Source organism: Moschus berezovskii, chromosome 12 (genome assembly GCF_049115385.1).
Source record: "Moschus berezovskii isolate FMDL1 chromosome 12, NW_MosBer_1.0, whole genome shotgun sequence".
Taxonomy (NCBI): Eukaryota; Metazoa; Chordata; class Mammalia; order Artiodactyla; family Moschidae; genus Moschus; species Moschus berezovskii.
In genome coordinates, this window is record NC_142471.1 from 54,440,980 (window position 1) to 54,465,830 (window position 24,851).

The window sequence follows — 24,851 nt, forward strand, 5'->3', positions numbered from 1 at the left end:
TATTCTTAGCTTCTGCTGCCAATATGCTGGTCTCTTTTTTCCCTCTCTGTAATATAACGAAATTTATCCAAACAGAATTAGAAAAAAAAAAAGTAAACAGTACCTGATAAGACCCAGCTCTTCTCCATTCAAATCTAACATTTTCAAGAGCACCATTTCCTTGTCTGTATTTGAAGAATACCTAGTCAGCAGAATAAACAAACTTAGTGAGTCTTAGATTAGAACCTGGCCCTTGTATATGACAAAGCAGTAGCTGACACAAAAACAAAATGACTGTCAGTAAGCAAGGTACCCTGACACCTGTAATTCTACAAACTGTATCTGGGGTCTTATTTCTTAGCTAAAGAAATGTTTGCAAATGTGATCAAAGTTAGGGGCATAGGTCAGCTAACTGGAGATGAAATATAAATTTTTGAAATATTATATGACATATATTATTTCTTATGGAAAGGATTAGCTTTTGAAATTTCTACTCATATCAAATTTTAGTGAAATCTCTTAAAAACAGCAGGGAATGTGCAAAATCAAAAGCATGCCTGACCTACAACTTAAAGTGTTCTTTTATGTCCTTTCAAGGGAAATCAGAGTATATTTTCTAAAAATCAACTCCTTTGAAATCTATCAAAAAATATGTAGACAAATGTAAAATATCAGGTTGGGCTGAGATATTATTTTATTCTGTCATAGTAACCAAGCACTTTTCTTCTGTCACAAACCCAGTTTATCACATTAAAAATTTTTTAAATAATGGCCTTTCTTAAGTTGTCCCATTCAATTATGCCAGTTTTATGGCTTGCTCTTCACGCCAGTTTCTTTATTCTTTTACCTTATCTATCTTGCTACATTCCCCTGGACTAAACTGATTTCTTCTGAATAATGTAACAAAAAGAGCTATTCATTAATTGAACAAATATGCATATTTTTATATTTTACAGATGAGAAGCTGGGAGCCAATAAATTAAGATTTAAGTAAATCAATAAAGGTCATACAACTACAAAGTGACAAAGTTAAGACAAGACCACAGTTGCACCTGATTTGAAAGCCTAGAGTCCTTCAAACATTCACATCCAATTCCCATAGCCAGCAAAGTGGGAAGATGTGTACACAGGTTTTTCTGTGCTTCTACAGTCTCATTTCGGGTTGTCTTAGATTATAGACATGCTTTTAAGTTATTTCAGCTTTAATACTCTTTCAGGCTCTCACCATATCCATCAACTAACAACCCTGTTCTTAGATTTTGTCGATAGTTCCCAAAGGAAAGCACATGCATTTCATTCCGATAACTGGCCCCCTCACCTTGCTCTCTCTGACTGTGGATTCCAAAGGTAAGAAGTAGGACTTCGGTTGATCTGTGCACCATCCACAGTCCCTTTATTGATAAAGATCTTGCCTGGTTTCATATTTGTGTGTGCTATCTCAATGCTCTATGGGTTAAAAAAATAAGTTGTAAAGTTAGAAATTCTAGTGGGCATAAGAACTTATTTGATATAAATAGAAGAGCCCTGTGGACAATTTCTTTCATCTCCAACTTATACCTGCTAGGGGATGAAAGCTGGAGAGCCACAGGGCTGGTGTCATTCTGAGCTGGTATCCAAGATCCTATAGGAACTCTCTGTATCATAAGAGACCTCTCCTAAGGTGTTGCAAGCAATGCTAAACAACAGTTACCTCTAAGTCCCCTTGCCTACCTTCACAATGCCAGTGACCATGTACTCAAAAGTTCGATTGCTAAATCCTTCACTGGCAATTACAAATGTTGTGTACTGGAAATATCCTGCTGGACCCGAGTGTGTATGTGTGCCACTCAGAATAACGTTGTCTCTTCTGTACAGGGAGCCGTATTTATTCTGCAGCCTGCTCAGGACCTTGAAGAAAAAAGAACAATCAGAACTAAGAGGAGGAATAACACAGGTGCTTAGCCTGAGAAAAAGCTCTGATGAGGCTAATCACTGTGGCAAGACATCCCTGCCAAGTGACCTTTCACTGTATGCTTGAGTTTATCATCTCAGTAACAATGACATCAATAATAATTGCAATTGCTAACATTTTATAGATTCTTGCCATGTGCAAGCACAATGCTAGGTATTACATTATGCCATTTAAAAATCTTCATAACACCACCAGGAGGTAGGTATTTTTAATCTTATCTTTTAGCTAAGAATATTGATGTGTCCAGAAGTAAAATAAGTTGCCCAGTGATACAATAAATAGCAGAGTCAGAGTCTAGATCCAAGTTTACCTATAGACCTAGTACTCTCACCAGTTCATTGCCCAGACACTGGTTTAAGCACTAGGGATATATGAGCTTCCTACACTGAAAAAATTTTTATTCTAGTGAGGGAAAGGTATATATGTAATATTACATTACAGAGTGATAAATGCTAAGAAAAAATATTGCTAGGTAAGGAAAAAGAACGTGATAGGCATTAGTAAGGAAAGATCTTTCCACAGATGTCAACTTTCATCAGAGGCTTAACCAAAGAGTGCAAGATGGTCATGTAATACCGGAGTTGGGAGGGGCAAGCACTCTGGGATCAGTGAACAGACAGGAAAATAGCCTCTTTACTGGCTCATTTCCCAAAATGAAGAACTCAGTATTCCCAGACACAGACACTTACACTTACTGGTCTGGGGAAGACCACCTGCTGTGACCTGAGAACACCCCAGCGACCCTGTGGGTCAGCCCACGGGGAAAGGAATCATCATGGCATCACTAACTTGCTAGCCATTTGGTGAGCAACCATAGAAGGTGATCCTTCAGCCTCAGTCAAGCTTCAAACACCTGCGGTCGCAGCCAATATCTTGAGTCAAACCTCATGATACAAAAGTAATGATATGTGACTGTGGCTCTAACACAAGTCAGACTCACCCAACACAGCCATTCACCAAAATCCTGAGCAATAATACATGATTATTGTTACTTTAAGCCACTGAGTTTTCTGATGACTTGCTGCACAGCAGTAGATACCTAATTCAAAGAGTCAGTAAGTGTTCATTGAATTAGTCAATGAACTAATTATTTCTACCCAAAGAAATAATAAATAACAAATGTCTTTGAAGGATAGACACACATCAAGAAAACAACAGAAAATTAGTGATGTTGATGAGTACCTATTTCTTGCTCTCTCTCTTTTTTTTTGGCTAAAATGTCTCTCTTTATTGAGGTATAATTGACTTTGAAATACTGCATTAGTGCTGAATACCTATTTCTAATTTTGCTTTAATCATCTGCAATATAAAGTTTGGTATCACTGTGGTTTGTGAAAGATGTTTTGACTTTTTTGTGTCAAAAATTATTAAAATGTTCCAGCAAAAGTGTCAATCCCAAAGCAACTTTCCTTGATGTAAGATACTATAACCTAATACCAGGGACAATAGTGAAAACTCATTTATGTCAGAGCTGGCAAATATCGCTTATCTCATGCACTTAGTCCTGTTCGTGGGTGGCTACTATCAGAAGTAGTGTGCTGAGAAGGATTCTGAATCCAAATCTGGGTTTAGCAAAAACAGTACTTTTGGGGTGGGGGTGGCATGTCATGGGGCATGTAGGATCTTAGTTCACTGACCGGGGATCAAACCCAAGCCCCCTGCAATGGAAGCACAGAATCTTAACCACTGGACCACCAGGGAAGACCCAAAAGAGTGCCTTTTTTGATTAGCAGTGCTGTCTGCTTTGAGTATGGTATAGGGAGTAGTATGCTGATAAACAGTTTCTCTGAAAGATAAAAGAAAACCCTTATTTGTATCATCTGCCAGTTTCCATGGTGTAAACACTCTCACAATAGTGAATTTCAAGCTACCAAAAGTTTAACCACCAGTTCACATAGTTTCTAAATATTTAATAATCAACCCTCATGAGGTCATACAAGCCAGTTCCAGTACACCACAGGTACATAAGGAAGCAGCAGCAACTGGTATGTTACCTACTGAACCTACATAAACACATCCATTTAACTTCTTCTATTTTAGGTAAAGGGAGAAGGAAATGGCAACCCACTCCAGTGTTCTTGCCTGGAGAATCCCAGGGACGGCGGCGCCTGGTGGGCTGCCATCTATGGGGTCGCACAGAGTCGGACACGACTGAAGCAACTTAGCAGCAGCAGCAGCAGCATTTTAGGTAAAGAGCTCCACCACCCTCATTCTAGTCATGTAGTCATTGAATCAGGAAGAGATATCACAAACCATCTGGTCTCCTTAACCTCTCCGTGTCCCAAATACTGATTGCTAGGTTTACCACATCCACGTAAGCAACGATACAATACCAGGAAAATGTGGAAAGGAAATAGAAAGTAATTAGACCAACACTGGACTATACTGGTGATAAAGAATGAGTGATAAAGAATCTGCACTGCGTGCCAATGCAGGAGACACAGCTTTAACCCCTGATCTGGAAAGATATCCTGGAGATGGAAATGGCAAACCATTCCAGTATTCTTGCCAGGAGAACCCTATGGACAGTCCACGGGGTCGCAAAAAGTAGGACACAATGTAGTGACTGAACAGCAACAATAAAGACCAATATTACAAGCCCACATTCTCCATCCCAATAAGGTTCCATATTCTTTCTGTTTGATTCTAATTCCAGCCCAACTCTTCATCACTCTTACATATTCTTTTACATAGTAACTATTACTGCTTCATGAAGAAATGTCTGTAGGGAGAAGGGGAAACAATCAATGAACGGACAACATGAAAGCTTAAGCAAAATAAAAAGCTGAAGTTCTACACTGCTATACTTAAAATGGATAACCAACAAAGACCTACCAGAAAGCACAGGGAGCTCTGTTCAATGTCATGTGGCAGCCTGGATGGGAGGAGAGTTTAGTAGAGAATGGATAAGTATATATGTATGGCTGAGTCGCTCTGCTATGCTCCTGAAGTTATCACAACATTGTTAACTGGCTATACCACAACATAAAATAAAAATTTTGTTAAAAATAGAAGTTGATATCTTTACAATTCTATAACCAAGGCAAGAAGGTTGTGGAAAAAAAAGAACTGCCAAGATATGACCAACATATCTTCCAGGCATATATCCATTTGCATTTCTCCCTGTGTTTCTGTGTATATGATTTGTACATGTACAAATCAAGCTGTCCCCTTGATTTGATAGCTCTCTCCCCCAAGTCAACCAATTCTACTCTTTCAGGGACTTCCCAGGTAGTCCAGGGCCTAAGACTCCATGCTCCCAATGCAGGGGGCCTGGATTCAATTCCTGATCAGGAAACTAGATCTCACATGCTGCAAGTAAGACCTGGTTCAGCCAAATAAATAAATAACAACAAATGTTAAATAAATAAAACTCTACCCATTCAAGTGTCATTTCCACTGCTCTTTTGAGTTACTCACTATAAGAGAGACCAGTTGCTCTTTCATGAGGATATGGACAGTGAGGAAACTATCAGTAGCCATAAGAGTGGATCATCCTGAAAGTGGATCTTTTAGCCTACTTGAACCTTCAGGTGACTGCAGCCTTTGCCAACACCTTGACTGCCAACTACCCTAATTCAGAACCACCTAGCTAAGCCAGTTCTGAATTCCTCATCAATAGAATGATGAGATAAAACAGATGTCCATTAAGTCCCTATTTGGGAGGAGCTATTCATTACTCATGAATAGTTAACTATAATAAACCATTGTCCTTTATTCCAATAAATTAAAGTTATTTATGTATTTCTGGTACAGTCCTTCCTCTAATCCCTTGACTAGGTAGTGAGTTCATCAACATGGCTTATGCTTCATTTAGCTGTGTGCCCCCTTAAGTGACTAACAAAGTGCCTTGCAAAAAGTCAATGCTCTCCAAGATAACAGAATGACCTCCTCTTAAGAATGTAGGCTCTGGTACCGGGCATATACATGTGTTCAGAATTCAGCTCTACCATTTGCTAACTGCGTGAACTTCAGACAGTTACTCAACCTTCTCTAAGACTCGGTCACTTTATCTATAAATTGGAGATAACAACAGATCCACCTCATAGCTGTGTTAAGTGCAGGGCTTGGAAAAGCACTGCATCCTCTGCTCAGTGTGTTTCCACAGATGTGAGAGGCTCCCATCCTACTCCCCATAAGTGGGTGACACTGGAGACAAGTTTTTAAGCTCTCTCATCATCCCTCTTCCTGGCTCATTCAACACAGCCCTTTCACACAAGAGGAGTAAGTGTTTATTTGATGAGGTTGATAGAACATGACACTGAATAGTGGATATTTGATGGTCATCATTCTGGATGTTCTAGACTCTCCTTTCTCACATTTGTGAATATGTGAGAAGACTCTGAGAGTATACTTTCTTTCTGTGTCCTGATCCCTGGAGAAAATATAATTGGATCAGGGTCTAGAAATTGGCTGAGAGACAGACTTGGAAGTCCATCTGTCTATCACTATTTCTCTCTCCCTCCTTTACCCCTTGCATCTTACAAGCTGCCTGCCCAGGACTTCCAGGTACCCCTGCTGCTGAGCTCATCTTTCCCACAGTGGGGTAACATGATCTAAACTGGGGGAAAATCACAGGCCCTGCGATATTCTACAATACAGTTTAGAGATTAAGAGGGATAATGTTGTATTCTTCTAAATTTTATTATGGACATTTTCAAACATGTACACATCAGAATAGTACAATGTGCCTTTCACCCACCTTTAGCAATTTATGGCCAATTTCATCTCAGAGTTGCATTTGAATTCTCTTTCATTCCTTGCAACTATTTTCAACTGTCTAAAAACTTGAGGGAAGGGTTAGTAATTAATTGGCACTCTCAGACTTCTAACAAGGAAGATTAAATGACAGTGTACAGAAAAGTAACCTGGGACATAATAAGCTTGTGAAATATATTGGCATTAATAATGATGACAAGCCATCAGCAGTATGGAAAGCAAGTTCTGACCAAGCTGACTTACAATGGAATAAAGAGCTCCTCACTTGATTATCAGCTGGATTGTCAAGAGCTTACCTGAGGGGAGTGGAAATTCACTGGGTGAGAAACCCAGGAGAGCTTAGTTACTTAGTTAAATTCACCTGCAGGCTTTGCCTTTAAACTACGGCAACTCTTTCTCACCCCAATCACTTACCTCCAGCCTGAGTCGCTGGGATACCATGCCTATGTCGATGCTGACAAACACTATGCGATTGGACCCATCCGGCTCCGCCATGATGAATGCACGACTGTACAACCGCGTGAGGATGCCCCGTGCATACTGGCCAGTTTTGCTGTAGCCCATCTAAAGAGAAAGAGAGCATCAGACCACTCCTCACTTCTTCTCATTCCCCTGCTACCAGAAGCCAACACAACCACACAGAGACTACTTAGGAAAGCCAAAGGAAAGCAATCCACATGACACTGTGGCTCTGAGTGAGACAGGATATGTGTTTTCAACAGTAAAGCCAACATCACACACACACACACAGTCTTCACTGTTCTGTGTAGAGAGAAGCAAAGTAATGGCCGGGTTGGAAGAAGCTATTCGCTGGCCTGTGGGCAAGGAAGGAGCTGGTGTGACTTGGGAATTGTGTTATAATGCTGGAGACCTTTCAGGGTTTTTCTGTTCTTTGAAACAGGATCTTTTCTCCAGCCTATGTAAGGTACTACAGAAGGAAATATTATCATCCTACATTTCCAGGAATACCTTGAAGACTGAAGGCCTCTTCACTTTGGCTGTCTGGTGTATGGTTTGTTGTTGGTTTTTTTCCCCCCTAAAGAAAATGGTTTCTTTAGGACACGGTTATCTTTACTGAGGATACCTCACCCTGGCCTTTACAGTGTTTTCCCTCCCAATGGTGTAGCCCACCAAATACATCCATCTTAAACCTCTTCTCTCACCATGTCACAAAGCGTACCCATAAGAGCTGCACCCATGTCTTCAGCATGGTCCCTCTACTGCTTGCCTTATCCCTCATGCAAGTGTGCATTTAAAGTTTACATTCCAGAGTCACTTTTCAGAACGGACAACAAGCAATAATTTCTAGAATCGAAAGATTATTTGGTTGGAGGGGGAAAAAAACCCTATCAGGAAATCTCATGTTCTGATGCCCTAGAAAAGGGTAGCTAGAAGTGTGTGCAGGAGGTTGCATGCCAGCAGCCCACAGGCCACCCCTGGCCCCGAAAAGGGTTTTACTTGGCTAACACAGTGCTGGCCCACACCAGATTTCCAGTTTTAACTAGAGTTGCTAACATTTTCCAACAGAGAGATTTAAATCCTCAGATTTTCAATCCAGAAACTTTTTCATTCTCTCTCTCTCTGTCAATCATGTCCGACTCTTTGTGACCCCATGGACTGTGTAGCCTGCTAGGCTCCTCTGTCCATGGAATTCTCCTGGCAAGAATACTAGAGTGGGTAGCCATTTCTTTCTCCAGGGTATCTTCCCAACCCAGTGACCGAACCCGAGTCTCCCACATTGCAGGCAGATTCTTAATCTGTCTGAGCCTCTAGGGAAGCCTTGGATTCTCTTTAAAAAAAACTGTAAGGTGAGGCAGCCCTAGTTTCGCACTGTTACATGGTAATGATCAGCTAAAACCACTCAAACTTTCTAGTTGTACCACAGTCCCCACCACTTTCTGCTGCCCCCCACACACACTTAGTATTTACTAGACATTTATCTTACATTGGCTTGCTTCAGTCATTTAGAGTACCTGCCCAACCTCTGTAGCATCAGAGTTTGCCCACTCTGCCACTTTCATTCAAAAAAGGGCCAGTTGAGTTTACAAGGGACTTGTGGTTAAGTAAAAGGTCCCTCTTCCTTATAATACAATATTAAAAATGTTAGACAGCAGTGAAGTCAATACAAATGGAGAAGATTAAGACATAACAATTAGGAATAAATGCAGGGTACTAAATAATAAAATCATTTGTTTCACAGTTTCTTCAAGGATCCCATGATTTACCTACCAAATTGATATCTGATACTTGTCCTGTGCAGTCAGCTCGCCCAACACCAATATGGTAGCCACTGAAGTTCTGAAACAGGGTAGGCTCTGGGGTGCTGGGTATTGGAGATGCCTGGGTAGTTGTGGGGCCCTGGGGGGCTGTTGAATTTTGAGGGGCTGCAGAGCCCTGGGTAGCTGGAGGGCCCTGGGTAGCTGGAGGGCCCTGGGTGGATGGAAAACCTGAATCAAAAACCAAAATAAAATATTTAAGAAACAACATTTTAATCCATGCATTTGGCCTCAGTTAGGACACACAGATTCAGCTTCCTAAGGAAGAATCTCTCTCTGTATATTCTCATACATTCAAGATACACTGTGAGAAACATCTCAGGAACTTGGTTTATATCATAATCCCAAGAAGGGTCTTTTTCATGGATCAGAAATGTTTCAGCCTAACAATAAGGTTTCTGACAAATGTCCTTCAGCTTCTCCCTCAGGCTGTTCCTGTTAAACCTGTAGCCCTTCATTCACTCACCTGGCACTTCTACTCCAGCCAAACAAATCAGGCACCAGGTTCATGGCACACAGTCTACTAAACCCGGCTTCTGGGTTCTAATATTCTGTCCATCCAGAGACCTTACTCTTCTCTGTTTTACCAGTCAATCTCCACTACATTTTAGAGTGGTTCATTTTCATCCTACCCAAATCCAGCTCAACTCCTTACCTCCAGAATGTAACCCCAACTGTCTCTACTCTGCTCTAGATGTTTTATTCTTAATGCAACCTAGATCTTTTATTCTTAAAAGATCTTCTAGATCTTTTACTCTTAATGCAACTTAGATTATTGTATACTTGTTAACACAGTCCCACCTTATGTTAACTGTTCTCATGTCACCATATAGGTATGCACATTAATATATATACTTTATATTAACATCACACACACCCCAATATAAGGGAGGCAAAATGGGATAGAGACTAAAAGGGCAGATGTCAGAAACAACTGGGGTTTGGAAATTAACTCTACCTTACTAGCTGAATAAATGACTTAACCTATTTTACCCCAACTGTTTTCATCTATGAAGAAAAGTAACATAACTTTCTCATAATACTTACTAGGGTTTATTGACAATTAATATCTTAATACATAGTCAAAATTTAGAACAATGGCTGACATATAGCTTCAGTTTTATTTACATATTTAGACATCTTATATATTTCATTTTGTCTGTTTCCACGCCAGACAACAGCCAGCGTTGGGCCAAAGCAACACATGTCAGTGTTACATGCATCAGTGGTCAGAAAGTACTTAGGCAAGAGATTAACAGCAGACTTCTTCTGGGTTCCAGAATTCTGGAACTCAAGAAAGTTTAGAGATCACATCATCCAATCACCTCCATTTTACTTATAAGGAAACTGAAACCCAGAGAAATGCTTTAACCAAATTTCCATAGAAAGCATATGATGAATCAGGTGCCCAATCAGACCCTCCAACTCAGAATCAGCTGCTCTTTCATCCACATTCTAAGCGCGGTTAGAATCCATGCCTTCCCACCCCTAAGCCCAAGTATTCTACAAAACATCAAGTATCAAAAGGAAGGAAACGGGCACCTTCGCTACTGCCTCACTGATACCAACATAGAAATGTGCAGGCCAACGCCAAATCTAGTCACATAGCCAAGGGGCTTATTTTCCATCTCGGAGTTTCAGATGTCTGCAATGGTACTAAGGCTAGCACCTACCTTTATGGGAGTTTTGTAGGAATTAAATGAGAAATTTACATAGAATGCTTACTATTTACATCATAGAAGTTATTGTTTATTGAAGGATTGCTTTGCATCAACCACTATGGTAAGCATTCTATGTAAATTTCTCATTTTATCTGCCTGCAGTGCAGGAGATTTGGGTTCGATCCCTGGGTTGGGAGATCCCTGGGAGAAGGAAATGACAACTCACTCCAGTATTCTTGCTTAGAGAAACCCTTCGACATAGGAGCCTGGTGGACTCAAGTCCATGGGACTGCAAAGAGTTGGACACGACTGAGCAACTAAACACACCTGTATGCAAAATGAAAATATTGGCTAGTATTTTCACTATTACCTCTCTGAGCTTCAGACTCTAGATTCTCTAATTTTAAAACAGAAAACTAGGTTAAGTCCTATGCATTCATTCATTTCTAGCAATAAAACTCATTCTGTCCACTGCCAGAAAAGAGGATCTCTGTTTCTCTGGGTTTTCAGGGAATCCAAAATATGAAGACAGGTAGAGAACACACTGGAAAAGAGAAGAGGCTGCAAAAGAGAAAACTGAGCTGAACAACACTGCCTCTGTCTTCACTGGGACTGAGGACAGCCCTCTCTACTCCCTCCGCCACATTTTTTGGAATGCATTTGCTTTATAACGTTGTGTTAGTTCCTACTGTACAGCAAAGTGACTCAGCTGTATGTATACATATATCCCCTCTTTTTTGGATTTCCTGACTATTTAGGTCACCACAGAGCAGAGTAGAGCTTCCTGTGCTATACAGAAGGTTCTCATTAGTTATCTACTTTATACACAGCAGTGTTTATATGTCAATTCCAATCTCTGGCATCTAGAAAAATGCTAGAGACGAACTTGTGTGTAAAGCCCACCCTTTACTTTGGCCAAAGCATTCAATCCCCACCTGTCTTTTCTACTGCTTACTAGTTATTGTTGTTCAGTCACCAAGTCATGTCTGACTCTTTGCAACCCCATGGACAGCAGCATACGAGGTCTCCCTGTCCCTCACCATCTCCCGAAGTTTGCCCAAGTTCATGTCCATTGCATCAGTGATGCCATCCAGCCATCTGATACTCTGATGCCCTCTTCTCCTTCTGCCTTCAATCTTTCCCAGCATCTGGAACTTTTCCAACAAGTTGTCTGTGCACTTCAGTTCAGTTCAGTTGCTCAGTCATGTACGACTCTTTGTGACCCCGTGAATCACAGCACGCCAGGCCTCCCTGTCCATCACCAACTCCCGGAGTTCGCTCAAACTCATGTCCATTGAGTCGGTGATGCCATCCAGCCATCTCATTCTCTGTCGTCCCCTTCTCCTCCTGCCCCCAATCCCTCCCAGCATCAGACTCTTTTCCAGTGAGTCAACTCGTCACATGAGGTGGCCAAAGTATTGGAGTTTCAGCTTTAGCATCAGTCCTTCCAATGAACACCCCAGGATTGATCTCCTTTAGAATGGACTGGTTGGATCTCCTTGCAGTCCACGGACTCTCAAGAGCCTTCTCCAACACCACAGTTCAAAAGCATCAGTTCTTCGGTGATCAGCTTTCTTCACAGTCTGATCAAAATAGTGGAGCTTCAACATCAGTTATTCCAATGAGTATTTAGGGTTAATTTCCCTTAAGATTGACTGGTTTGATCTTGTTGCCCAAGGAACCCTCAGGAGTCTTCTCCAGCACCACAGTTCAAAGTCATTAATTCTTTGGCACTCTGCCTTCTTTACAGTCCAGCTTTCACAACCATACGACCATTGGGAAGACCAGAGCCTTGACTATATGGACCTTTGTTAGCAGAGTAATGTCTCTACTTTTCAACACACTGTCTGTTTGTCATAGCTTTCCTACTGAGAAGCAATTGTCTCAGCAGGAAAACCTCAGCAGGTTTATTAGGTATATAACCTATCAAAGAAGAGGAACCATCAAAGACCTATGGACCTGATATTGCCTGGAAATGTAGCCTAGATAGTTTTCAAAATCTAAATTAGTTTCCAACGTTAAAAAAATTGGAAGATGTCTGTAAGGTCTAAAGAACGGGCGCTGCAGACTGTAAGAAAACATAGCCCAGACACTGAAGAAAAGTAACAGGCTTTAATAGCAGTGCGCTCTCAGGCAGAACCCACTGACCGCAAGAATGGCCACGGGGAGTTCTGCCCCGAACAAAGGCAGGGTGCGGTTTATGTGTCTTTGGGGCAGGAAGTGACATCATATAGCCCGGATAGATCTAAATAAGGCAAAGTACAGGAACGCGAGATCCTGAGTGGGCAGCTAGTCGAGGTGGCGAGATTGGATTGATTGCTCTGGAGGTCCGGAAGGAGGGTTAATCTTGGCAAAAGGCAATTACGTCAGAATTTTTCCAGCAGTTTGGCGGGACTTTTTCCCGCCGGCGGGAGATGAGGAGGGGAAGAAGGAGCCAAGATGGCCACCGGGAAGGGGAAGCCAAGATGGCCACCAGGGTCCGACCTTACATTGTCTAAGCTGCTTCCCCCAATTTCTAGCTTTCATTGAAAACTCAGGAGAGTTGAGTCCATGTGACAACATGATAACAAACTGTTGGCACTCAGGAGGGCCTGTGGACCCTCTTCACCAGAAATACACCTGCCCCCACCGTGGGCCACCTCCCTTCATTTATGGAACTTGATTGACCTTCATAGGATTTGAGTTTAAGATCCCTTCTCTAAAGTTTCACAGACTAACTGACATCCAGCAGGTCTTTCCTTCTCCTTTCGCCCCTCAGGAGAAGATGATACCAGAAAGAAGGCAAAGAGAAAAAGAAGAGGCTCAGGAGTCACTGGGCCTTGAAGAATCCTAAGCTGTACTTCCGTTCCGTTCTGTCGCTCAATCGTGTCCGACTCTATGCAACCCTGTGGACTGTAGCCTACCAGGCTTCTCCGTCCATGGGATTCTCCAGGCAAGAATACTGGAGTGGGTTACCGTTTCCTTCTCCAGAGGATCTTCTTGACCCAGGGATCGAACCCAGGTCCCCCGCAGTGGCGGCAGATGCTTTAACCGCTGAGCCACCAGAAGCTGTACTTAGATCAATGAAAAAGTGAGACAAATAAGTGCATGTCAGAACACCACACTGGCTATTTGGGGGCAAAGGTAAACTTGATAAAAATTGCTATCAATGCATAAAGAGCAATTAATGGGAAAGTTAGATGACCATCCCTTGGTGCTTAAGTACACAGTGAACTGCCCTATTATCAGCAGTATCAGCAGACACTGTTTCTTGCCTTGGTGTTCCCCATAATGAAGAAATTTCCTACAGGCTAGGAATAGCATCCAAGAGTACTCACGATACTTGCCTGTGTGATTTTCAATGGTCCCACTGGTGATAAACAACAGACTGAGAAGAGCCACCGTGATCCCTGTCATCATCACAAGGAGGAAAATCAGGAATATTTCGAAGCTGGAAAAGGTGCGTTTGGCCATTTTTTCTGAGGAAAAGCAAGAGTCAGAAGGAGAAACGTGAAAGAGACAGGTAAAAGAATAACAAAATACACAGGTTTCAAGCTGCAAAGGTGAGATATCTTAGCTCTTTCATAGAACAGATTGTACCAGGAATACCACTAGGTCCATGTCCCATGGTCCCATGGTCCCATTGGTCCGTGACCAATCAATTACAGCACTCTTTAATGAATTCACATGGGGTTTCCAAATGTTTTTCAGCACAGTGCTCATCCTGGAAGCCACCACCCATCATCTGGCATTGACAACAAAGCTAAAACCTATATGTACTCCCAGGATACATCATACTGCTTTCATTCATGGCAGTGGTGCTCTCTGTACATTGGTCTAGGCTAAAGCATTTCTGCCAACAAGGATAACTGATGTACCCGCATGGCTTGTACTTGTGAGAAAGCTGGCTGCAGTTAGGGCCGTACTTTGTGGCCATGGTTAAATAACTTGTCCACAAGGAGGTGAAACACATAACTCTGGCCTTTAAACCTCCTGTCCTAACTTTTGATTTCTACCCGAATAAAAAACAACATGGAAAAAGAGATTGGCATCTCTGATCTAAAGCCAGGCATTTGTAAAATTTCTCTCTTCAGTGACTGGAAGGATCCCACACATTTTGTAAACCCCAAGTCAAAGGATGAGGGTAAAGAGAATGCCATTGTGTGCTACAAAAGCAGAAAATGTCCTTACTGATTCATGAAGACATTTTAGGCCTGGAATTCATCACAACTCAGAGGGACTAGAGAAGCTTCATAAATATGTGAATTATGCAGATTCACATAATGCAGCAGGAGAAAGTATAATATGGTTACAAATTGGGTTGTGAGGTCTGGTGCCAGAGTTCAAATCTCACGTCTTTCACTTACTAGATGACCCCGGGAAATTATGCCTGACACTGAGCCTCATTTCCCCATCTGTAAATAGGGATGTGACAATGATAATTTTGACATATTATATAGTTTTTATAAAAATGAGATGATGCAGTAATACTTTGTTGCACGGAATGTAGTAAGTGTTCAGAATGTTAGTATTTATTAATTAGTTCTAAAATAGTAAAGGCTCTGTGCTCCTCACTGGCCTAAGAGTTTATATGAGACTAGTATTCAAGAATCATGAATCCAAGGTGGGAACTTCAGAATCTATTTTCTTAACCTTAAGGAAGCTTGCGTAGTAAGGTGGGACTGGAGTCCCAAGCCTTGGGTAAGATGTTGCTACCCTCAAGAGCTGTAAATTGGCAACAATCAGCTGTGTTTATTATGGCCCAGCTTTTCATTTCAATTTGACTTAGTCAACAAGATGAAAGATAGAGGTGACAATTTATCTGTAAAAATAGAATCTATATTACAAATATGAAATTTCAGGCTTCCTTTCAAAATATTCCATAATATATGGCAACACTGAGCCAGCATTCCTGTGTGCCAAGAGTTTTGTAAAACTTATTAGCTGCTGTTCCCTTTCGATGGGGCAGCCCTTCTGCAACCTGCCACTGCGTGTACCCGGTAAGCCTTATCTATATGGTCTTTGCCATCATTTTATTTTGCAACCCGCGGACTAAATGTTAGTAATCAGTCTGACAGCAAACACTTCAGAGGTAGTGCTGAACTGGGAGCGGACAAAGAGCTTGAAACATCTTCTTGTACTTCCTGGCTCTTTGTTAATAGGCATTCCTCAACCATTTATCACCACACAATCAGTCTCACCACCACTGGCAGGGACATCTGCACATTTAGGGCAAAACAACTTTCACTGTCAGCCCTGAGTCAGAAAGGGCATCTAAGACGCGCAGTCAAGTCTGATAACTCAAAGAAGTTGGCTAGTCCATTGCTGTTGTTTCAGTAGCAGACTTCAGACCTTGTCAACCTAGTTCTTGATTAAAACTTTGGTTCCTATGAGCCTTCCTGCTAGCTGAGATAGCACAAAGAAGGCCATTAAAAACGGTCCAGACTGGCAGCTAGACCCCTCAACCCTAAAGCATGTATATGCAGATCACATGTGTAAATGTGGCTACATGATAAGAGCCTATGTAACAGACATGATATAAAATATGTATATGCATGTGTGTATACAGGGTTTTTTGGGTGTGCTACTTTTGCTCTGCTGAACTAATTGTCACCACTGACCTTTTACACAAGTTAACAATGGCACTTGATTTAACACTAGAGTTTACTTCTTACATAGATTACAGTGATATAGCTCATGTATTTCACCTCTTTATTTAGTTGCCAAAATTACCACCAACATATTGGGTTGGCCAAAAAGTTCATGTAGAAAAACCTGAATGAATTTTTTGGCCAACCCAATATTACCTGTCAGGGAATGTTTAACAGGAGGATTCCTACATGCTGTTTCTCACAAGTCCTTTGTTTCTTTTTAAGCGGAACAGCAGGCTGCTCCCAGGAACTAGGGTCATTGTGTGAGACAGGCTTGAATCTCCTTTAGTAAACATTCTCTTTACGACAAAGCTTCTTAGTCTCGATCCCCTTTCTTGAGATATGGATTGTCTTCTGACCTTGTGACTATTATTAATCCCTTGTTCCCTTGGTAATGGTTACTGTACGTTTGGTTTTCTGATCTTTATCATTGTTGAAAGAAATTTCTTGCACCACAGCCTTTATATACTCACAGAGAAATCATTAAAGCACCTTTGCTCCATCAGAGCTTGGGTCCCCGTGTCTGTCTGTCTTTCTTTGTCTCTCCTCAGCTGATTCCTTAGAACATAGTGACCCATCTTGCCCACTCTCCTGCCCAGGCTTCTAAGACTCTCTCGAGAAGGCACCCTGTGCTTTCACTCCTCTTCGAGAGGGTGTCCAGTGCCTTCATGGGAGACACAAGTCCTGTGCCAAGGACTTTATTGGTTTTCGGCATAAACTAGGGAATATCAGCCTCTTTCTTTCACTTTCTTATCATCGTCTCCGGACCACCAGGTCTCGGTCCATTAAAGGACCCCAACAATTACCATTTTTTTTCAACTCACTATCCTTCAAAAATGATTAAAATCTGAATTTAAACATGAAAGCAAACGCCTCCTACCTCTCTTCAAAAGGTAAATGTGCCTTGGAGAGTTGAACCAGTGATTATATTTTAAAGGACTGTTATACTTCCGTGGTGGTCCTGTGGTAAAAAATCTGCCTGCCAATGCCAGGGGACATGAGTTTGATCCCTGGTCCAGGAAGATCATACATGCTGTGGAGCAACTAAGAGCATGTGCCACATGCGCTCTAGAGTCCATGAGCCACAACCACTGAGCCCAAATACTCCTACAGCCCATGCTCTGCAACAAGAGAAGCCACTGCAGTGAGAAGCCCATGCACTGCAACTAGAGAGTAGCCCCTGCTCACTGCAACTTGAGAAAGCCCACTCATCACAAAAAGTAAATAAATAAATAAATTTTTAAAAATAAAGAACTGTACATTTTCAACTACTTGCACTTACTCTAGCATATTCCTGCAAGGTCAATGGTGAGGCACGAATGATACAGTAGCATGTCACTTGCAATATCACCCTGAGGTTCCCTATTTTTCAGGACTGCAACAGTAAAAAGTAGTGTTTTGGCAAAACAGGTTTCCAAAGCTAAGAAAACCGGGTTTAACTAAGATCCCTGAGACAAGATGATTCAAGATCCCTCCCTCCAAGAAAATGCAGGCATTCTTACCGACTCAACCACTCAGATGAACTTGTGTGTCCTGGTAAAGCAAATGGTGGCACAGAATCTTGTCCCCCGTTCCCTGGAACGCTGCTCAGTTGAGATTTCTCAGCACTTTCTGAAACCTACCAAGGAAAGATCTTCACAGTCATGTCCAGGCAAGTTAAGCATTCTCATTAGCACAGTTTTGTGGGTTGGGTACTTGGAAGAGATTAGTGTATTGATAACAAATGGCTTATTAGCAAATTCTCCCCTGGCACAGCCTGATACTGAGGAACTGAGCAGGGGAAGGCCTGCCAGGCTGAAGGTCATTTCAGATTTCAACACAACTCTTCCCCCATCAAGGTCGGTGCAATAGCCCTAACCTGGATCACACACACAAAAAAAGTACCTGCTTTATTTATTTACCCCTTGTCACTCAACCAGTTTATCAAGAGGGAATGATAATGTATGCTGGACCTTCGTGTGGGCTATGGGCCCCACTAGGTAACATTTACAACAATTTCAAGACATTTAATTTTTTTCACATCATTAAATTTTCAAAACATTATGATCTCATTTTTGTAAAATATACAATATTTTGCAAAGTATACAATATATATATAATGTATAATACTTATGTGTGATCATAAAAACTGTAAAAAAAAGTACAGCAAAAGAATATTAAGAAGCAATTATCTGGTGAGAAGATCATGGGTGAGTTTTGCTTTCATCTTTTGGTTCTTGGCATTTTCTATAATAAGCCATGTAGCTTTTTTTGTAAATAAACTGTCTTACCTTATCTCAGAGAATGTATCCTATATAATAGCATGAAGGTAATCAATGGCCCACAAAAGACAGAGACAAGAAATAGACCAAAGTTCTTTTTTCCTGGTAAATCCATGTTGTTCAGGAAGCAATTTGAAGACCACATAGGCTGCTAAGTTTTACACAGAGTTTTAAGAGAGACCAACTCCAAAGTTCTGATGGAAACATTAGATTTAAGTGCTTTCAGATAGGGCATTTAGTAATGTATCTTAGCTACCTCTTTGCTACAACAGAGGGGAAAAGGCTAAACTATGGTATTAGATAAGATTTTGTTTTCCCTTTTCATGCATATTTATGTTTGTTGCTTGACACCAAGAATTCTGAGACCAAATCTAGCTAACTTAGAGATAGCTGTGGAAAGAGAAAAAAATTTACCAGAAGGCATCAAAAGAAGTTGAAAATGAAGGCTCAGGAAGGCCAGAGGGAAGCTCTAAGGATCTATGTGGCAGGAGCTATTGAATCATCTCTTCAGGGCATTGCCATCAAGATGGATGCATGCCAACTATGTTAGGTCTTTCGAGTGCTCCACTCTGGATTCAGTACCTAAAAGACAACATCTGCCTGACTTAGCTAAGATCATATACCTGTCCATATACCTCCCCATCCCCATATTCCATTGAGGGGATATTTAACAAGACCATACCCAAAGAGGGAAGGTTAGTTCTCCAAAATACAATCAAGGTACAACAGAAACAATATATCCACTAGTGACTTGGCATTAGACTCCCTTCTCCCATCCTTCTCTCTTATGGGGGAGGCCCTCTACACTGGCCCTTTGATCTAAAATGTGGTCTCTTTGGGACCTCTCCAGCCATCTTTCTCTCTGCAATATGGAGTCACACCATGATCATTCCCATTGAGTCTAGCAAGATGATCCACAATGGAGTCAGATAAGGTCACTTTAACCAGGGTGTTAGAAGATAATCATGGCATAATATATAATTTCTCCCAGACAACAGTTGAACGCCCATACCAGAACACTAAGGATGTGAGAATCAAGGAGATTCCAAGCACTGTGACAGAGTCAGTGAAGGAAAAATGTTGGGCCAAGGGAATTTGTGGGGTCCAGCAAGACACTGGGCTCCAACAGTCGGCAGTAAGACTATCTCTGGGTGAGGGGAAAATGTAATCACTGTGAATATTTTGTACATGTATTTTATTTCTATCTGAATGGCCACATAGCCGTGATCATACAGTAGTTAGTAGTCTGCCTTGTGAATGGCCAGACAAATCCTGTTTGCTAGGATGGTTATCCTTTTTAATTCATCACCCCAAGACACTCATGTTTTACCCATTTTACAGATGAGGAAACACACAAAGATTAAAGGGCTTTTAGAACAGGAAAGGATGTTTAAAAGTGAGCATGATTAAATAATAATTATTCTAGGATGTGAACCCAGATTTCCAGATTCCCAGACAAGACCTCTTGCCTTTCATCAAACTCTTACTGTCTACTGCACTCCCACCCTGGCCCTGGCATTGCAGCCTCTGGGGATGGATAAGTCATGTGTTCACTCCTCATTAGCAGATGATGAAGCTGACCATACCCTCACTCTCTTAACATCCTGACACTGAGGGAGACTTTCCCAAGTGCCCAACTCCTAAACCATTAACCGATAGTCATTAACACTGAATTCTCTTAATATTTTACTTATGGCTGCGGGGTAGGGGCCTTAAAAGGTTTCATGCTAATTTCATGTGCTCCATGCTAATGGTCACATCCTTTTTCATTCTTTAATTCTTGGACTAATTGAAGAATAACTTACTTTTAAAAAGCAAAGTTATGACCCACCTAAAAAAGCAGAGACATTACTTTGCCAAAAAAGATCTGTCTAGTCAAGGCTATGGTTTTTCCAGTGGTCATGTATGGATGTGAGAGTTGGACTATAAAGAAAGCTGAGTGCCGAAGAACTGAAGCTTTTGAACTGTGGTGTTGGAGAAGATTCTTGAGAGTCCCTTGGACTGCAAGGAGATCCAACCAGTCCATCCTAAAGGAGATCAGTCCTGGGTGTTCATTGGAAGGACTGATGTTGAAGCCGAAACTCCAATACTTTAGCCACCTGATGTGAAGAGCTGGCTCATTGGAAAAGACCCTGATGCTGGGAAAGATTGAGGGCAGGAGGAGGAGGGGACGACAGAGGATGAGATGGTTGGATGGCATCACCGACTCAATAGACATGAGTTTGGGTAGGCTCCGGGAGTTGGTGATGGACAGGGAGGCCTGGCGTGCTGCAGTTCATGAGGTTGCAAAGAGTCAGACACAACTGAGCAACTGAACTGAACTGAAGTATTTCCTGTAACACCAAGATTGTGGTCTCCATGGAACCTGATTCAAACTGTTTTTCAAAATTATGAGACAATTGGGAAAATGTGAACACTAACTAGCTATTTGGTGATATTAAGGGACTATTAATTAGAATGTTAGTGAGATAATGCTGCTGTGATTACATATTTTTTGAAATCTTTATCTTTCAAATACATTCAGTATCAGGTTGTTTTTTTGTTTGTTTGCTTGTTTTGCAAAAGGAAACAATACCAAAAGTGCAAAACTCAGATCAATGGATGCATGATAGACAGAGAGGACAGATGGAAGGACCAGTGGACGGGAAGTCAGCTGTGCTCTTTAATATGCCGGTGGACAGCAGAGAGGCAGTTTAAAGCCCTGCAGCAGATACTGTGGCAAACTTCACTCCACACCCTTTCCAGGCCCACCTGTGTGAAGAGGCTGGATCCTCATTTGCCTTGAATGCCAGATGTAGTTTAGATTTTGCCTTTCAGAGGCATTCATGTGAGACCTTGATTCAGAACTGAGCTACTTGGGGAGAGTGGGCCTGGGACATCCATCTTACTAGTTTATGGCATGGCAGCATGACTCTGAGCTGCTTCCTTATTCCACGACTATGACCAAAACAGCCCATCCCTAACCAGATCAGTTCTGCAGTTTAAATTGGTGGGGGCAGGGGTTGGGGAGGCACGTGTGGGGAGGGGAGATGTTCCTAGAAGCTCAGTCTCAATTCTCTGTCTTCAACCTTCACAAAGATTCTGCAAGTGACCTCTCTCCCTTCATAAAGCCCTTTCTTCTTTAGCTAACAGGAGGGGGACTCTGTTATCTCCAGTAAAGAACTCATCCAAGCTAAATCTCACAAGAATGAGTATTGGGCCTCTATGGAGAATATGTGCATTGGACACTTGGGTACACCAAGCCACCTCTGGGAACACTTTTAAAGTTAAAATTGATGAGCAGTTTGGCACAATGAACTTTTAATTATGGTGGCAAAGAAATTAATTTTAAGTACCCAGGGCTGACATAGTGATACCTTACCACCTTATGGGTTTTACAAAGGGCTGAAAAATCCCTTTGAACCCAAAAGCAGTCCCATCATCAGTTGACTGATGTTTTCACTTGTCGCAGCTGAATCTCAACCTCAAACCACAAGGAATAGAAGAGAGAACAGAGTTCTTTCTGTTCCCAACTGGAGAGAATGTTTATTGATTTCTTTATTTACCTGTCCTATGTTAAACCTGAAAATACAACCAAGGAATGTTATTCCCTTCAGTTGGGAGCCCAAGTTCCCGCTATAAAGGAGGTCCCGGTTCTGACCATAGTGGGAGGAAGACTGCATGTGATGGAGGATCTCACCATGACTCTCCTTCCCCTAGGAATTTCCAAACCCATATTCCCAGGCATGTTCCCAGGCTTCCCAGGTGGCACCAGTGGTAAAGAACCTGGCTGCCAGTGTAGGAGACTTAAGAGACGTGGGTTCGATCCCTGGGTTGGGAAGATTCCCCAGAGAAGGAAATGGCAACCCACTTAGGTACTCTTGCCTGGAAAATCCCCTGCACAGAGGAGCCTGGCAGGCTACAGTCCATGGGGTCATAAAAGAGTCAGACATGACTTAGCTTAGTCAGAAGCAACTTAGTATTCAAACATGTTCCCAGCAATACTGACAGTCCTGCTTTTCTCAGACAAAAGGGTAGACAAACTATTCCAAGTCTACAGAGCTCCTCTTCACAAATTTACCCCTGTCCTACTTTCAACACAAAGGGCAAAAGATAAACAGAAACACTGGGCGTATGGAAAAGATTGTAATTCGGAATCTGAAGATTGAGGCTTTTTTCTCAGTGATCTTTATCCCTCTAAGTTTCATTTTCCTTGTGTGAAAAATAAAGACTAACACAAAAATCATCTGATTCATAGAGGTATTTTTTTAAAGTTCTTTGCTAACTCTACAGCGTGATGCATGCAAATGAGATATTAAATTGAATGTGGATGCCCAAGTGTGGCAGGTTCCGTACCTTTAAACCTCATAACACAGTCGTTTTCTTAGTGTATTCCTCAAGCTTGGTTCTATAGATCTCCCTATTAGAGTTTGACCTACTCAACCTTGGGGAGAAGGAGGTTTTTGCTATTTTTCAAAACTTCCAGAGGATTTTAAAATTTAGATAAAATTGGAATTGCCAAAATTCCCTATTTCTCTACCGTTAGATAAACAGTGTGGAGCTATATAACTTGGCAGAGCATTTGGAAATTTTTCTGATGATTTGTCTCTTTCCAAAACCACACATAAGAATCTACTGCATTTGGCAGTGACAAATTTGACCTGTTTGCCATACAAGATTATGAAGGCCGATTGGAGGAAAGTGGGCTACAGCTGCATTTATCATGATGATTTCAGGGACAAAGGACAATATCTTTGATGTAATTTTTCCTTCCACATAAATCTCCCACCTGTACTGTGCACTTGTGGGGAAAAGCACCTCACTGTCCTTTTCGTTGCTGTTGAGGTTTTGGCTGCACCTCACCACATCTGGGATCTTAAGTTCCCCAATTAGGGATCAAACTTGTGCCCCCTGCATTGGGAGTGCAGAGTCCTAACTACTGGCCACCAGAAAAATCCCAACACAATCCTCTGATAGAACTTGGAAAAAAAAAAAAGGACCAAGAGAAACAGAAAGCAACTTGCTTATCAAAGTCCAATGGGACTCAACGTTCTCTAGGGCCAATGGGAGCTTGACACTAAAGCACATTGTCAGAACCTCCCTGGTGTCCCAGTGATTAAGAATCCCCTGCCAGTGCAGAGAACATAGGTTCGATCCCTGATCAGAAACTAAAGTGCCACAACTACTGAGCCTGTGCACTCTAGAGCCCGTGCTCTGCAACTAGAGAGCAGCCCTCCACTGCTCTAGAGAAAACCTGCCACTAGAGAAAACCTAAACGGCAACAAAGAGCCCACGAGCCAAAATGAAGACCCAGCAGAACCAAAACTAAAGTAAAATTTTTTAAAAAGAGAGATAATCAAATTTAAAAAAAAAAAAGTACACTGTCTTTCCTGTATTGAGCAGAACCAGCCTGAGGAGGAAGCTTGCCTGGTGAGAACTACTGTCTCCCCTGCCTGGAGCAAATGTACTTGAACCATTCACAGAGGATTCCATCCTCCCTCCCACCACCCACTCCTGCCTTGGGTCAGCCAAAAAGCAAAGGGGAAGGAAAGCAGGCCATCCCCATGCTATAGAGCAAATGCATACCAATTCTCATGCTCTTTCTTGCTGCAATTTGTCTGACTTTTTCCCAAGGATAACCCACTTAAGATTCAGGGGAAAGAAGAAAAAGTTCTTACTCATGTGTTCTACCTGGAGTGATAAAATGTCTGCAGGGGAACTTAACATTGTGGGTTTGTCATCGATTTGGGATGGTTATAAGCTTAGGTGGCCTCTGAGATAGCCAGACTCAAATGGTATGGCCAATGAATTGAGAGGAGTATCTGTCTGATACTCCCTCTACTGTGTGAGGCCAGGACCAAGCCTCAGTGTGAACCAGAAGCTGAGGAAGGATTTTGATCCTGAGAGGCTGAGATTAGGGTAGGGAGGTCCCACTGGAGGTAAGAGGATTCCCCAAGAATCAAGGAAGTTGGCCTATGAAGTCAGAACCAGGCAGGAATCTCAAGCTTGCAGGAATCAAAGGAAGGATCCATCAGATATGGAGTCAAGACAGGGCCAGGGAGGAATGAAATCTAAGCTAAAGCAGATGAGACACAAATCCCAAAGGGCTAGAGGTCTTGTGTAAAGACCCAGATCACCTAGAGGTAGTATTTGTGACTGTATTTTGCACATCAGTAGATTAAGGAGATTTGCATGGGTTGGGCTTGCTAATCACACCAACACAAAGGGTGACAACTTACTGAGCTGCTGCCACGTAGAAATTTATTAAAACAGGACAAAGACTTTTTATCTTTTTAAAATAATAATAAAAATAAAATGAAATTAACTTGTTGAACTCTGTATGCTCCTGACCTCTTCTAAAAACATTACACAACCTGCCTCATTTAATACTCATA

The 24,851-nt window shown here is 41.8% G+C and overlaps 1 protein-coding gene across 1 annotated transcript in view; it reads right to left on the bottom strand.

Annotated features, from left to right (window-relative positions):
• The window catches only part of ASAH2 (N-acylsphingosine amidohydrolase 2), a 90,712-nt gene that overhangs the window by 52,546 nt on the left and 13,315 nt on the right, over window positions 1-24,851 (bottom strand). The window contains exons 2-8 of the mRNA XM_055425184.2: window positions 17,719-17,834; window positions 13,913-14,044; window positions 8,879-9,096; window positions 7,064-7,213; window positions 1,690-1,866; window positions 1,298-1,425; window positions 104-181 (exon numbers count right to left, since the gene is read on the bottom strand). Coding sequence (XP_055281159.2) covers window positions 104-181; window positions 1,298-1,425; window positions 1,690-1,866; window positions 7,064-7,213; window positions 8,879-9,096; window positions 13,913-14,039 — 878 coding nt within the window. The 5' untranslated portion in view covers window positions 14,040-14,044; window positions 17,719-17,834. The remainder of the gene's footprint in view (window positions 1-103; window positions 182-1,297; window positions 1,426-1,689; window positions 1,867-7,063; window positions 7,214-8,878; window positions 9,097-13,912; window positions 14,045-17,718; window positions 17,835-24,851) is intronic.